The 15,996-nt window shown below is 35.5% G+C and overlaps 1 protein-coding gene across 1 annotated transcript in view; it reads left to right on the top strand.

The window, feature by feature from the left end:
* The window catches only part of LOC119509066 (cytochrome P450 7B1), a 187,788-nt gene extending 172,097 nt beyond the window's left edge, over positions 1–15,691 (top strand). The window contains exon 6 of the mRNA XM_037802900.1: positions 8,169–15,691. Within this exon, the coding sequence (XP_037658828.1) occupies positions 8,169–8,456 (288 nt within the window). The 3' untranslated portion in view covers positions 8,457–15,691. The remainder of the gene's footprint in view (positions 1–8,168) is intronic.
* The last annotated feature ends 305 nt before the right edge of the window (positions 15,692–15,996 follow it).

Below are 15,996 nucleotides of genomic sequence, written 5' to 3'. Positions count from 1 at the left end.
CCCTTTTTTTTTTTCTTTAATTAGCTCTTGGTATTCAAGGAACGCTCTATTGTAGCACTAGCTGGATACAAGCATAAGGACTAAATGCTTCAGACTCTAAATTCCAGCAATAACACATTAAAATATCAAAACGACAAGCTTTCAACAAAGAAGTTAAAAAACATACAAAGGAACTGGATGTCTTGGTCCAGGCAAAGGAGAAGATTAAGCATTAGAAAGCATCAATGAGCAGGACCAGACCTGTGACATACCAGACAAAGATTGTTTAAAAGTGGTCCTAATGTGCTCAAAGAGCTAAAGGAAAACATGGAGAAAGAACTAAAAGAAACCAGGAGAGCACAGATGAACAGAAAGAGAATGTCAATTGCAAAATGGGAATAGTGAAAAGGAACCAAACAGAGCTGAAGACCATAGTAATAGAAATTAAAAATTCCATAGAGGGGTTCTATAGCAGATTGGAGCTGGAAGAAGAAAGCATCAGAAAACTTGAAGATAAGACCACTGAACTCATCCAGTCTGAGGAGAAGAAAGAAGAAAAACTGAGGAAAAGTGAACAGAGCCTACTAAATATACAAATATAAAAATGTTTTTGCATGTGGGAAAGCAAATGAATGTCAACCATGTAGAAATTTGAAAAGGGGATGGTATTCAGGAAAAAACATAATCAAAGCAAACTGGAGTCTATGGTCAACAGTAACATTGTAATATACCTCCATTAAATGTAACAAAGGCAATATGCCAATGCTAAATGTATATGAGAGGGGGATATAGGGGAATAATATGGGATTCTTGGTAGTGGTGTTATTTGCTGTCCTTACTAGTATATTGTATTGTATGACATGTTATTTTTCTTTTTATCATTTTTTTCTTATTGCTAAAAAAAAAAAACAATTTTTCTTGTAGTAATCAGTATGTTCAAGTGCTGATTGTGGTGATAAATGTACAACTTTATGATGATACCGTGAACAACTGATTGTGCACTGTGGATAAATATATGGTATGTGAATATAACTCTATAAAATTGTAGGAAAATATATATATAGGAGTAAAAGTGTTGGAGAAAACATGGTGAGAGGGATGATGCCTCACCAATATGGACTAACTACAGTGTGTAAACTCAGAATTGAATCTTAGAACATAGCCTAACATGGACATAATAATTGTAATAGTCCCTAGATTGTAAGCTTTTACAGCAGTTAACTCTATCCCTGAATTGTAAGGCCTGTCTCTAAACTTTGAGATGCTGATCCCCTAGCGTATAACCTGATTGGTCTCTGGAACAATGCATATCTCTGAGACACCTGAAACTCAGAGCTAGAGCTCAGCAGATATGAGTGTCAGTATTAGTGCATACAGCCACTGTCAAAAAAAAAAACAAATAAAAAAGCTGAAAAAGAGCCCAGACTTCAATTAGTGATATGAATAAAGCAGGTCTGGTTAAGACCAGGGCAAGCCAGGCCAAAGGGTAAAGGTTGAAACTGATTGTGTTTTAAAACTTCAACTTCCATATGAGACCAAGGGAATAGTTATCTATTTGGTACAGGATCTAAATTTTCTAAACGGTACAACTCTACAGTTGATTTGTTCAAACACCACAATTGCATGGAACTTTGAATAGGAAGTGAGATACGGTAGGTCAGTATAGGCTGGAGTGAAATAGTGACACATCCCAGAGTAATTTGGGCAGATAATAAAAAATATATTTACAGCCTCCCCCTCCCCAGCCCCGAGGATCTGGGGGAAGGTGTGGATGTGTTGGACATCCTCACCTGGACTGGTGTTGATGTTGTCACAAACATTGGGACTGGCAGTTTGATGTGCTGAGCCCTTGAGCATGGGACTTGCCCTTATGAAGCTCATTACCACAAAGGAGAGTCTAAACTTGCATGTAATGGTGCCTAAGAGTCTCCCCCTGAGTACCTCTTTGTTGCTCAGATGTGGCCCTCTCTCTCTCTAACTGAGCCATCTCGACAGGTGAACTTGCTGCCCTCCCCCCATGTGGGACCCGATTCCCAGGGTTGTAAATCTCCCTGGCAATGCAGAATATGACTCCCGGGGATGAATGAGGACCTGGCATTGTGGGACTGAGAGTATCTTCTTGACCAAAAGGGGGATGCAAAATGAGACGAAATAGTTTCAGTGGCTGAGAGATTTCAAATGGAGTCAAGAGGTCACTCTGATGGACATTCTTATGCACTATATAGATAACACCTCTTAGGTTTTAATGTATTGGAATAGCTGGAAGTAAATACCTGAAACTACTAACCTCCAACCCAGCAGTCTGGACTCCTAAAGACAATTATATAATAATGTAGATTACAAGGGATGACAGTGTGATTATGAAGACCTTGTGGGTCACACCCCCTTTATCTAGTGTATGGATGAGTAGAAAAATGGGGATAAAAACTAAAGGACAAATGGGGTGGGATGGGGGGATGATTTGGGTGTTTTTTTTTTCACTTTTATTTTTTATTCTTGTTCTGGTTCCTTCTGATGTAAGGAAAATGTTCAGAGATAGATTGTGGTGATGAACGCATAACTATGTTATCATACTGTGGACAGTGGATTGTATACCATGGATGATTGTATGGTGTGTGAATGTATTTCAATAAAACTGAATTTAATTAAAAAAAAAAAAAGTGAACAGAGCCAAGCCTGAGGTACTTGTGGTACACCATCAAGCAAACCAATACGTGCTTTGTGGAAATCCCAGAAGAAAGAGAGAAAGGAGCAGAGAGAATATTCAAAGAAATAATGGATGAAAACTTCTGAATTTAATGAAACACATGAATATATATACCCAAGATGCTCAAAAAACTCCAAACAGAATAAACCCTAATAGACAAACAATTATAATCAAACTGTCATTTTTGATATATTGACAGATTATAATCTAACTGTTGAATGCCAAAGGTAAAGAGAGAATTCTGAAAGCCACAAGAGAGAAGCAACATGTCACATACAAGGACGCCTCAATAAAATTAAATGCTGATTTCTCATCGGAAATCATGGAGGCAAGAAGGCAGTGATATGACATATTGAAAGTGCTGAAAGTAAAAAATTGCCAACAAAAGATTCTATATCTGGCAATACTGTCTTTCAAAAATGAAGGAGACGCTAAGACACTCCCAGATAAACAAAAGTTGGGAGAGTTTATCACCACTAGACTGGCCCAAAAGAGATGCTAAACAGAGTTTTGCAGGTTGAAAGGAAATGACAATAGATAATAGATTAAGGCAGCATAAAGAAATAAAGACCCAATGAGGCTAACGACATGGGTAAATATAAATGCCAGTACTATTGTATTTTTGGTTTGCAACTCGGCTTTTTACTTCCTACAGAATCTAAAAGGCAAATGCACAAAGTGTAATGATAAACCAGAGGTGGTGGCCTCACAGTGTATAAACATGTAATTTGGGACAAGAACCACATAAAGACAGGATTGCAGAGGGGCGTACAGGAACATAGTTTGTATATACTATTGAAGTTAGGTTTATGTCAAAGCAAATGAGATTGTTACACATTTAGGATGTTTGATTTAAGCCTCATTGGAACTACAAAGAAAATATTGGATAATATGTGAGTTCATAGAGACAGAAATTCAAGTATATGTTGTCAGAGGCAAGGGAAAGGAAGAATGGGGAATTAATCATAATGGGTATATGGTTTCTGTCTGGGAAGATGGGAAAATTGTACAGTGGGAGGTGGTGAGAGTACCGCAATATTCTACATGTGATACACATTAAATGTTAAGCTTGAGAGTGGTTAAAATGGAAAAGTTTATGTTGCGTGTATGTTCCCATCATTAAAAAAGAAGAAGAAAGAGCAACTAAAGGGATAATAACAATTAAATGCAATACATGATCCTGGATGGGATCTAGCAAGGGAGCAGAAAAGATCCAAAGGGACAGTACTGGGTTGTGTGAAAAAAAATGGCATATAGATTGAAAGTTTTATATCCATGTTAAATTTCTTGAACTTGATAACTGCACTTAAGGTAGTTACGTAAGTGAATATTCCTTGTTCTTAGGAAACATACATGGCAGTGTTACATGTTCAAGGAACATGAGGTATAAACCTACACTCAAGTGTTCAGATAGATGGATAGACAGATAGATAGACAGATAGAATGAATATATGCAAATGTGGCAAAATGTTAAAATGGGTGGATCTGGATATCCGGGGGAATAGAGGTATGTTTGAGTTCTCTGTATGCAATTTGTATTAATTTTTAAGTCCCCTGTAAGTTTGAAAATATTTCAAAATAAAAAGTTTAAAATAATGAAAAGAAGTCACATAGAAGATAAAATGTCTAAGTCAAATTAAAAAAAAAACAAAACAGAGCTCTGAACATGAATTAAAAGCCTTTTTATGCAAGTCTGCACCATCCATTTCTCAAATTTGTTGGGACTATAAAATGATAAATGGATTTGAAAGCCCTTCAAAAAAATCCTAAATCACTATATAAGTTGTGGTATCAATATCATTTTGATTATTATCACTGTCTTTAGAATATCCTAGTCATGAGCAATGAGGAAGTAGAATTTTTGTCTGTATCCCAAACTAAATGAGAAATTGTGCCACCAGTTTACTTCAAGGAAACAAGCATGTACTGAGCATCGATTGGCCAAAAGTGCTCTGACGGGCCTCGTGGGTGAGGCAGAGATAAATGTATCATGTCTCCTGCCCTTAGTTTAGGGACTCGGTGGCCTTGTCCCATGGCTATGTTCTCCAAACCAGACACTTGATATTGAGGGGTTTCTGCTATGCCATTAAATTGAAACTTAATACCTGCGTATCAGAACCAGTGGTGAGCTGGTGAACCAGCCATCTGAGAAGAAAAGTCCTGATTTGTAACCTCTGTCAATTTTCATGGTGTAAACCTCCAATGTGACATGGGACACAGAGTTAGAAGAGATGTGCACTCTCACGAGCCGGTACAAAGGATTGCAGCACATCCTTGATTGGAACCCAAATCATGGAGATAAAAAGGGACTTTTCTACTGTGTCATCTAGCCCCCAGGTGGGCCAAACCAGCTGAAACAGTCAGCCTTAATCATGTATTCAAAAAGTTACCAGTTTTTATTTCTAGAAAGTCATATTTTTTGTCTAAGTCACATTTATATTCCCCAAATTATAAATTGAGTGGGTACAAGACATGATCTGCTACACCATGTTCTATTCCTTCATAACTTCAATGCCTCACATAGAGGAATTACTCAAAAAAAGAATCTGTTGGACTAAACAAAACATAATATTTGGAAAACACAAATTAGGATGTTATGCAGTCTTCCTCAATCACTTGTATCAAAACTCATTCTCAATCCAGCAAATTCCAATCTAGATTTAAAGCACTTCAATATTATGCCATTTTCTATTATTTGTAAATACTGAATATTCAATTTCTCCCATTCTCTACATGTTTATTTATTCCTTCCATATCTAAGCAGTCTTCAAGATTTCTTTTAACATATACTTTATTCTTGCTTATTTGTTCATTTAAGCACCAAGTATTATGGTTACTTTAAAAAGTGTTTAAGTTGGCATGAAGAATCCATGTTTAAATTGTTCCAAACGAATGTGTACATCTTGAACTTCTTGACCTCTTGCTTTACATCACTGTGACCCCAAAATCTCAAGGTGGGACTAATGTTATGCCCCTTCCCTTTTTGGCTAAAACCAGACTGGCAGTCACCATGTGCCCTGACTTCAGCAGCTGCTCAGGTTCTCCATGTCCTTTCTGGCAATGAAACAAACTGACAACAAATTTTAACTCAAAAATATATTTCTGCCCACATGCCCTTTGAGCTTGCTGGCAGTTACAGAGGAAAGAACTTGGCCTCTCCCCTACTTGTTTCATAAAATAAACAACTAAACAGGCAATGCTAATACAGGTATTATGAGGCAATTGAGTAGAAGATGGATGGAAAATTAGAGGAGTGACATTCCTGACTGAAATTTGAGAGAATTGAATGTAAACGCCAACAGAAGGTCTTGGGGATGAGGGAGCACTTGTGCAGTGTGCATTTATCACTTTGGCCTTTCAGAGAAAAAGTTTCCACAAAGAACACGAAAGCCAAGAGAGGTTCCGGCTTATTTATATGAGGAAATTATGAAATTGTAACCCAAACTAAGCACTCTTTGCATTTTTCAGTTGAAGCAGTAGGGGTAGGGTAAGACCTTTTTCTCACAAATCATTTCACAGGAGTATTCTGTGCTGGGGAGCATGCTGGTCTTCTTGGGTTGGCCAGCGAGGAGGAGGAAGTAAGGCAGACAGGCCTGCCCCCACCCTGGAGGGAAAGGTTCACCAGGGCAGCCCTCTAGTAAGTCTATCTCCAGTAATGACATGTATGTCAACAAAGGGTGTTTGTGCCAGTATGAATGTATTACTTCCCCCAAAATGCCATTATCTTTGATGCAATTTTGTGGGGGCAGATGTATTAGTGTTGATTAGATTGGAATTCTTTGAGGGTTTCCATGGAGATGTGACTCAATCAACTGTGAGTGAAACGTTTGATTGGATAATTTCCATGGAGGTGTTACCCCGCCCATTCAGGGTGGGGCTAATTGGATCACTGGAGTCATATAAAGGAGTTCACAGACCGAGGACCTCAGAGCAACTGAGAGTGACATTTTGAAGAGGAGCTGCAGCTAAGAGAGGACGAAACACCCCAAGAGCAACATTTTGGAGAACGCCATTTTGAAATACAACCTGGGAGCAAGCAGACACCAGCCACGTGCCTTCCCAGCTAACAGAGGTTTTTGGACGCCATTGGCCATCCTTCAGTGAAAGTATCCAATTGTTGATGCCTTAGCTTGGACGCTTTATGGCCTTAAGACTGTAGCTTTGTAACCAAATAAACCCCCTTTATAAAAGTCAATCCATTTCTGGCATTTTAAATTCTGGCAGCATTAGCAAACCAGAACAGTATCCTTGTTTTTAGTTTAGCTCTGGTTACATCCTTTGAAGATACATTCCCAGAACTGTCTGTGGTAAAAGACACTCGTGCTCCAAAAGGCTCAAGAATTAGTTGTCATGAATTAAACAGTTACAAAAATGCAGATTGATTTGGCCATTCTGATTGCATCATCTTGCAAGTTGAAGGAGAATAAAAATTACCCAAAGTGTATTTTCTAAGCTTGAATACGTCTCACAATAAGTATCCTAGGTAAATGAGAATAAAACCAATACTGTTAAAGGAAACAATTTGTTGCTATTAACAAAATTGACGTCAAGTGAGAAAATTAGGCCATTTGTAATGAACTCAGAATCTATCCACCTATTGTGGGGTTTTCTCCATGACCTGAAATGCTTCGGATCTGACCTGTTTCTTTGCATTTGACTTCCTGTATTTCATACCAGAGTCTTGTGCCAAGCAGGTCTGATGCTAATGGAGCACCCAGTACAGGCAATATTTGGTAGTTTTCAAGCATACCACGTTCGTTAATTGAATCAATGGTTTAATTCACCATGGGCTGAAATAAGGTCACTCAGTCTCCTCTCAGAAACTCAAGCGAGGCCTGAACCATAACCCTTTGCCCCAAAGCAAAATTGAGATGGGGCCCAAACACCCTAGGTAACTGAGCCCCATCTTTTTCTGTAACAAATAATGGAACTTATTTATGAAAACAGATCAGCAGCACCTGCCACCCCAGAGTTACCCCTAAGAGAGTTCATTCTAATAGAACTTTCATAGAGGAAACTCAGTCCCCTCCTCTCTAGTGCTTTATCTGAATTGTAATATTTTATATTTAATCCAAACATAGGAATTGAACCCTAAACTTATAGCTCTCATCCATTGGGACCTGGAGGTTGGGACTTGAAGGTAATTTTGTGGAAGGCACAATTCAATCTGTAGCAGAGCAGAAATGGAGATAAGTTCTTCCTGTACTTGAGAAGCTTAGTGTAAGAAAGATGATTAGGGAAGGAAAGTGATAGGTATTTGGATTTTATTTTGATATGGGGAAAGTAATTTCCTATAACATTTGAGTCTTTTTTGAAAAGTCATACGTCATTGGCACTATGTCAAGTTTTTCTTTCTGGTATTTGCTGGATTAAAAGGAGTCTTTTTAAGACAGGTAGGAAGAGCTGGCAAAATCTGTGGAACTGAACTCAAACTATTTCATGTAAATTTTTAAAATTTCACACTCCCTGTTCTTCTTTACAGGAGTTTAAATTTGATCGTTTCGTAGAAGATGGTAAGAAGAAAACCACCTTTTTCAAAAGAGGGAAAAAGCTCAACCATTACCTAATGCCATTTGGATCTGGAATCACCAAATGTCCAGGCCGATTTTTGGCAGTTTCTGAAATGAAGCAATTTTTGGCTGCCCTTTTAACTTACTGTGATTTAGAAATAATTGACGATAAACCTATAGAGCTAAGCTTCAGCCGCATGTTGTTTGGGATTCAGTATCCAAATTCTGATGTTTTATTTAGGTACAAGGTAAAATCTTAAGGAAGTTAAAAGGAAAGAAAAGGAATCTATCAAAACTAACCTAAATATCCTCAGTTCATCTATTTGTTTTTAATTTCTGCAAATGTAATTGCTTTTTTGTTTGTCTGTTTGTTTTTAAAATGCCAATTTCAATTTGATCTGAGATCACTCTAGTTTATACTTGATCACAAAGTACATCATAAAATAAAACAGGATGGTGGAATGAAACTAGACATCAAAATCAGCATAATGAAAAGCTTAAAATAGCTCTTTTTAGTTTCTACTCCCTGGGATTTTCACCTGTCAGAGTAAATGTACCTTCACAGCTGATTTGGCTCTGTGGAATTTTTAAGTCATTCAAATTCTTCTATAATATTTGAAAATACACTTATGTACTGGAAATTTGTGCTGGAAACGGACACAGTCTAACAAATTCCCAATTCTCAGAGAAGGAAATTTAATTTCCAGGAGACGCATTGGATAAAAATGTTCCTTCCAAGTACAATATCAATAGTATCTATATTGCCAGGGTATGTTTGCATTAAATGAGTTTTGCAGAAGATTAAATGCTTCAACTTCACTTAATATTTAATCATCCATAAATGCTCTTTATTACTTTGAATACTATGGCTCGGTAGAACAAAATTTCTTGTTGTATAACACCTCTCATATTCAACTTAGATACTGATAAAATTTATTATATAAGAAAACACAAAACCCAATATATATTCAGCAGTTGCTCTAGACACTAGTGCTAGGTTTATTGTAAGAGCAAATGTTGAAATCATTATAGCACTGATTGTAGCATTAGTGCAGATTATAAGGGTTTCATGCCAATATTGCAGGAAACCCTTTCCTTAATGCTTCCACTAATGCAAACTGAGAAACTGAATTTGGTTTTTGACATCTCACTTTTTGGTCTTGGAGTTTATTTGTATTACTTTGAATTGCAACATTATGTAATACAGTGTAATTTAATATGATGATATAGCATTGTGCCAATGATTCAAAGATTTCTTATATTAGATTTACCAAGTGATTGGCTTGCATCCGACATAATGATGCTATATATTAACAGGCAAGGAAGAGATAAAATTATGTATAATAAAACCCAACTAATTCAGACTCCTTTAATTTCAACTTATTATAATTCAGACTGGCAATTTTTTAAAAAGGAAATTAACTTTTAAAATATAATATTATATAATTATTTCACATACTTAATAAGTAAATAAGATTTTCTAGCTTTTTTTTCTCCTTCCTGAAGCACATCCTCTGAAAGTTCCTTTCTGAAGATCTGCCAGTATAACCTCTGTTTTTGTTTGATTGGGATGTCTTTATTTTTGTCCTTGTTCTGGAAAGATGGTTTTTTTGGGTATACAAGCCCAGGTTGGCAGTTGTTTCCTCACAGCATTTTGAAGATCTTACGTGTTCTTCAGACTCCCATTGTTGTTATTGAGAATTTAGTCCTTAGTCAATGTAATTACTCCTTAGTAGGTAATCTGCCTCTTCTTTCTGACTGCTTTACCATGTTCTCTTTGTCTTTAATGTCCGGAGGTTTCCCTACTGTTTATGAGCAGAGAAGAATAGTTTCCATGTATCACATCAGGCTTCTTGAATCCAAGAATGGGAGTCATTCATCATACATAGAATATTCTTAGCTATTATCTCTTTGGATATTACCTTTCTTCCCTGTCTCTATCCCATGTTCTTTAATTTATTTCCCCCATATCACCTATCTCATTGTGTCATAAACTTAAATTCTAGGCAATTCTGTAGATCTCTCTTCCAGTTATTCTCAGTACTGTGTCTGACCCACTCTTAACTCATCCACTGAGTTTCTTTCTTCCTTCTTTATATTTTAACCTCTGGTTCAGAGGGTTGAGTAATCATACTCCTTAGACTTCTTAGTTCATGTCACACAGTTATCATTGGTCCAAGCAAGGCCCCTCAGGTTTTAGTTACTAATTCCATTTTACCCCCAATCTCCCCAACCAGGTACCTTCCAACCATAGGCAACCATTCTAATGAGTTTGATGTAAATCTCTTTATCTGCATGTGTTTTTAATAAGGCATGTGCTACCTTAGGTGTGCATGTGTTTAATTCACACAAATTTATTTTCTATCAATCATGTCCTTAATTTTATTTTCTAAGCTCTATGTTTTTAAAGATTTATCCATGTTGCTTTAGATATGTTTAATCAATTATGTCTTACTGCTGCATAATATTCCATAATGTGCTCCCACTATGTTTTCATGATCTATTCACCCAATGATGGACTTTTGAATTGCTTCTGAACATCCTCATTCATGCTGCCTTACGGAACTCTGGAAATTTCTCTGGGATACCTACCTGGGAGTAGAATTGCTGGGCAGGGGTATACTTATACTTAATTGCCTAACTTTTGCCAGTTCAGTAACAGAATGCTGGCACCAGTGTCTTCTTTGACAAGAAGTGTGAGAGGTTCCTGTTTCTCATGTACCTGCTGTACTCGGCATTACCCAGCTTTCCACAGTTGGCTACTCTGATAGGTAGGAGACAATATTTCCTTTTACATCACATTACTCTAATGACTTAAAGAATTTGAGCATCTCTTCATATGCATTTTAGGTCTTTGGCTTTCCCTTTCTGTGAATTTTCTCTACATGCCTTAACCTACTTTTTATTGTATTCTTATCTTTTCTTATTGATTTTCTGGAGTTTCTTGAATATTTTAGATACTAGCCCTTTGCTGGTTTTAGTCAATACGGATATCTTCTCCCAGTTTGTTATCCATATGTTAATTTTTCCATTTCTACTTATTTCTACCTACCTTATGACTTAGTTTTTAGGGATGTTGTTTAATAAGCCTTTAGCCACTGCCAGGTCACAAAGGCATTTTTCAAAGTTATCTTTTATGAATATCATAAGCTTAAACTTTCACATTTAGTCTTTACTGTAGTTGGTATAAGCCTTTACATGTGGTGTTATGTAGATATTCAGATTTGTTTCATTTCGTTTTGTTCTCTATATAGTGAGCTCTTTTATATAGCATCATGTAGTGAATAGTCTGTCTTTTCCCATTCATTTGTAATACTACATCCAAGCTCTCTCTTAAGTTCCTTTGATCTATTTTTCAGTGATTAACCAGTATTATATTGTTTTTCTTACTATGATTTCATGGTAAGATTTAGAATCTGCTAAGGCAAGCACTCCCACCATTGCCTTCTAGAAGTTGACTAAACAATTTAGGGACCTTTATTTTCCATGCAAATTCTGGGCTTATTTATAAAGTATCTCCAAAAAAATGCCCAAATGAGATTACATTGACTTTATAGATTATTTAGGGGAAAATGAATGCCCCATCCAAGAGCTTGCAGTGTTTCCCCATTTATTTAGATTGTATGTCCTTTTAAAAATCTCTTCATAGAGGTTTTGATTATCCTTTGTCAGATTAATTTCTAGAGATTTTGTAGTTTTGTTGCTATTTTGAATTATATCCAATGCTCTGTTAGATTTTCTGGTTTGTATTTGTTGTTGTGGAGGAATGCTATTGATTTTTGTAAGTTGGTCTTGGGTCTGGTAACCATGATGAACTTATTTATTGGTTTAGATCACTTGATTTTGTTGGTTTTCTATATAGTTGATCTTATCATCTGCAAATAATGGCTCCTTTTCAATTTCTGTCCTTTTTTTTCCTTTTTATTTCTGTATATTATTAGACAAAATCCCCAGGACTGTGTGAACAGAACCAGGTATAGGGAGCATCCTTGTTTTGTCCTAACTCTTAAGGGAATATGGAAAAAGTTTCTTCATTAAGTATGATGGTAGCTGTAGATTTTTGTTGCTTAATCTTTTTTTTAAATGCAATTTTATTGAGACATATATTCACATAACATACAATCCTCCAGAGTATACAATCAGTTGTTCATAGTATCATCATATTGTTGCTTAATCTTTACCAAGTTAGGGAGTTCCCTTTCTATTCCTAGTTTGCTAAAGTTTTTATCATAAATAGGCAAAATTTTATAACATACTTTTTCTGCATCAGTGGAGTTAATTATATGATTCTTCTTTTGCCTCTTAGTGTAGAGAATTACTTTGATTCTCTGATGTTGAGCCACTTTTTCAGATATCATTTCAGGCATAAACCCTACTTGATTATGAATTTTTTAAAAATTCATTGTTGGATTTAATTAACTTTTAATTAAAATACCCTTAATATTTTGTTTAGGATATTTCTGTTACATTCATAAATAAAATTGGATTTTTTTAAAAATCCTTAATGCCCTTAAGTAGATTGGGAATCCATGGTTCAAGATAGAAAAGAACTTTCTTCTTGAAAGTTTGTTAAACTTCAACTGTGAAAGCATCTGAGCCTTTGACTTTGGGGGGGAGATAAGGGTCAATGACTATTTCAATTTACTCAATGCTTATTGGTATGTTCAAATTTTCTATCTATTCTTATGCCAATGTTGGCATTTCATATTTTTCCAGAAATATATCCATTGCATCTAGATTTTTTAATTTATTTGTATAAATTCTTCCTAATCTATATCATTTTAAATCTCTATTTAGTCTGTGGTTATTTTCCCTTTTTCACTTTGTATTTTACTCATTTGCATTTTCACTCTTTTGTCCCCCTGATTATTCTTAGCAGAATTTTGTCTGTTATTTTTCCAAAAACATATTTTAATTTTAGTATTAATAATAATGATAATTGTTCTATGTAACATTCATTTTTACTTTTATATTGTTGCTTTCTTGTTCTTTTGGGTTTGATCTATTGCCCTTTTTCCAACTTCTTGATTTGAATCCTTAGCTTTTTGCTTTTTCATCCTTTCTTATTTCCTGATAAATGTATTTAGAATTATACATTTCTCTCCAAGCACAGCTTTGCCTCTGTCCCACAAATTTTGACAAGCAGTATTGTTATATCTTTTATTTCTAAGAATGTTATGATTTGCCTATATACCTTTCTAACACAGGGTTTTTGTGCTACATAATATTGAGTTTGTAGACCTGATTTATCTATCCTTTTGTTATTCATTTCTAACTTAATTTCACTTCGGTCAGTGCATAATTTATGTGATATTAATTTGGGGGAATTTCTTGAGACTTCCTTCATGTCCTGGTTCATTAATTTTTATCATTAGTTCATGTTTGCTCTAAAATAAAGTGAATTATACTGTACTGTTATAATCTGGAGTATAGAAGTTAAGATACATTTAATAGTTTGAGCTTTTTAATTTTATTATTCATATTTTCTGTATCCCTGTTTATCTTTTATCTGCTTAATATATAGATTTCAGAGAGATGTGTGTTAAAGATTTCTAAATTCTTTCTCCCAACAGCTCTGCCGATTGTTACTTTATGTATTTTGAAGTTATATTCTAAGTGCTTGTACATTGATAGTAGAAACATTGCTTTGCTCCCGAGCTTCTTTTTACAGTATATAGTCTTCCTTTTTGTCCCTTAGGATATTTGTCTGTCTTTAATTCTGTCTTTATCAGATATTAATATTACAACCCCAGAATTCTTTGGGTGCATAATTGCTAACATATCTTTTTCCATCTTTTTATTATTCTATCCTTGGATTCTTTTATTTATAATTCATACAGATAAGCCATTTCATGTATCATTTTTTACATGCTAATTTGAGGGTCTTATTATTTTAATTTCATAAATTTAACTCACTTTCATTAATTTTATGGTATTATAGATCATTTACTGGGACTTCTTTCTAACAATTGACACATATTTTCTACTTACTGTACTTTTCTGTTTCTTTATTCTCCTTTCCAGCTTTCCATTGGATAGGTTAAGTTTTCTTTAGCTTATATAAAAGTTATATTCTCTTTTTTTCTTATGGTGATTGTTCTTAATCTAACTTATGGCTATTTGCTCATCGTTCTTTGTTACACCTCCCTAAGCCAAGTGTTTTCAAGTAATTTACTGTTCTTCCCCTCCCTGCTTTATTGCAGGAGTTTGTAGACACTGTCTAGAATTCTAAACAATATAGAACTTTCTTTAATTCTTTCTTTGTCAGAGAGCAATGAGTTTTACTAAGTAGTCCTTCTAGCTTTTGCAGCATCTTCTGGCTTTGTTTCTTTTATTATTTAAATACTTCCTCCAAAGCTGTTTTCGTAATGGGTCTTTTTGTTTCAAACTTTGAGACATTACATTCCTGAGATTATTTTTGCTTACCTACTCATTTAAATGAAAATATGGCTGGATATTAAACTCTAGATTCAAAGCCTTTTTTTTTTTTCCTTGATTACTTAACAAATACTTTCCCATTCTCTTCTTCTATCCAGTGTTGCTTTTGAGATCTCAAATGTATGTTTTATGCCCTTTCCTTGCTAGGTAACTTGGTATTTCTTTCTAGAAGGTTTTAGGATTTTGTTTTAATATTTGATGTTCTTCAACTTCACTATAATGTGTACAAATAAATATTTTGCCTTCTCTATCTTAATTACAGAGATGATGTGGCCTTTCCAGCAATGCTGCTTCAGGTGGCATATGTCTCTCTTTCATCAAGTTTTATTCCTCGGGTGTCTAATTATTTTGCATTGTACACTCGTGTTCCCCAAGGAAAAACAGCTGCCCTGACCGATAACTTTGGTGGGAAGGGCGAAAATCCAGGCTTTTATTTGTATTACTCCCAGGAGAGTAAAGAGAGAAGGAGGATGAGTCCCAGGGTGAAGAACCCTGAATATCTTAGAGCATCTTTCAACCAGGTAGCTCCTGTGGTCAAGGAGCCGTCTTGACGTTTTAGCACCTGTTTCCACAGCAGGGAGATGCAGAGGCAGAACTGGAGCCTCTTCCCCAACGTGACCTCCCACAAATTCTGCCCCCCAACAAATACACCCTCTTTCTCCTACGAGGTTCTGAATTTTTCATATTGGAACCTTAGATCCATACTTCCCTCAACCTTCTGCAGTGTTTCTAGGGTTGAGAATATCAAGAAACCAGCTGCCAACTTGTCTGCCTTCTGGTTTCCCACCCCACTGAGTTTCTGAAGTTCAGTGATTACAGTTTCAGTTTGAGAATTCTATCTAGTTCTTCACATCTGCCTGGTCATTTTTAATAGTCAGTTGTTCCTTTGTTATACATTGAATATCCTCTTTTATTTCTTTAAATACATTAAACATACATATTTATATTCCGTATCTGGTATTTCCAAATCATCAGTCTTTTACCAGTCTGATTCTGCTGTTTGTTTGTATCTTTTGACTTTTCCTCAAAATGATTTCTTTCCCTATGACTTTATTTTGCTTTGCTTTTTTTTTTTTTTTTTTTTTTTTTTTTTTTTTTTTTTGTGGTGTATGTTTTTGTGTTTTCCACACTGAGCCCATGTTCTTTGGAATTTTATCTCTGGAAATTATTTAAGGGCCAGATTTAAACTTCATTCCTACAGAGAGAATTTGTGTTTGCTTTTGTCTGATTGCTGACTTCACTACCCAACTCAGATCACTTTAAATTAAATTTTCAGCTGGAATATTTTGGGAAGGGGCCTATAGGTAGTATGGGTTCTAGCCCTAAATCAACTAGAATGCAACCCTATGATGGAAATAAACA

This window comes from Choloepus didactylus, chromosome 14, assembly GCF_015220235.1.
Source record: "Choloepus didactylus isolate mChoDid1 chromosome 14, mChoDid1.pri, whole genome shotgun sequence".
NCBI lineage: Eukaryota > Metazoa > Chordata > Mammalia > Pilosa > Megalonychidae > Choloepus > Choloepus didactylus.
This window is presented reverse-complemented; position numbering and strand designations above follow the sequence as displayed.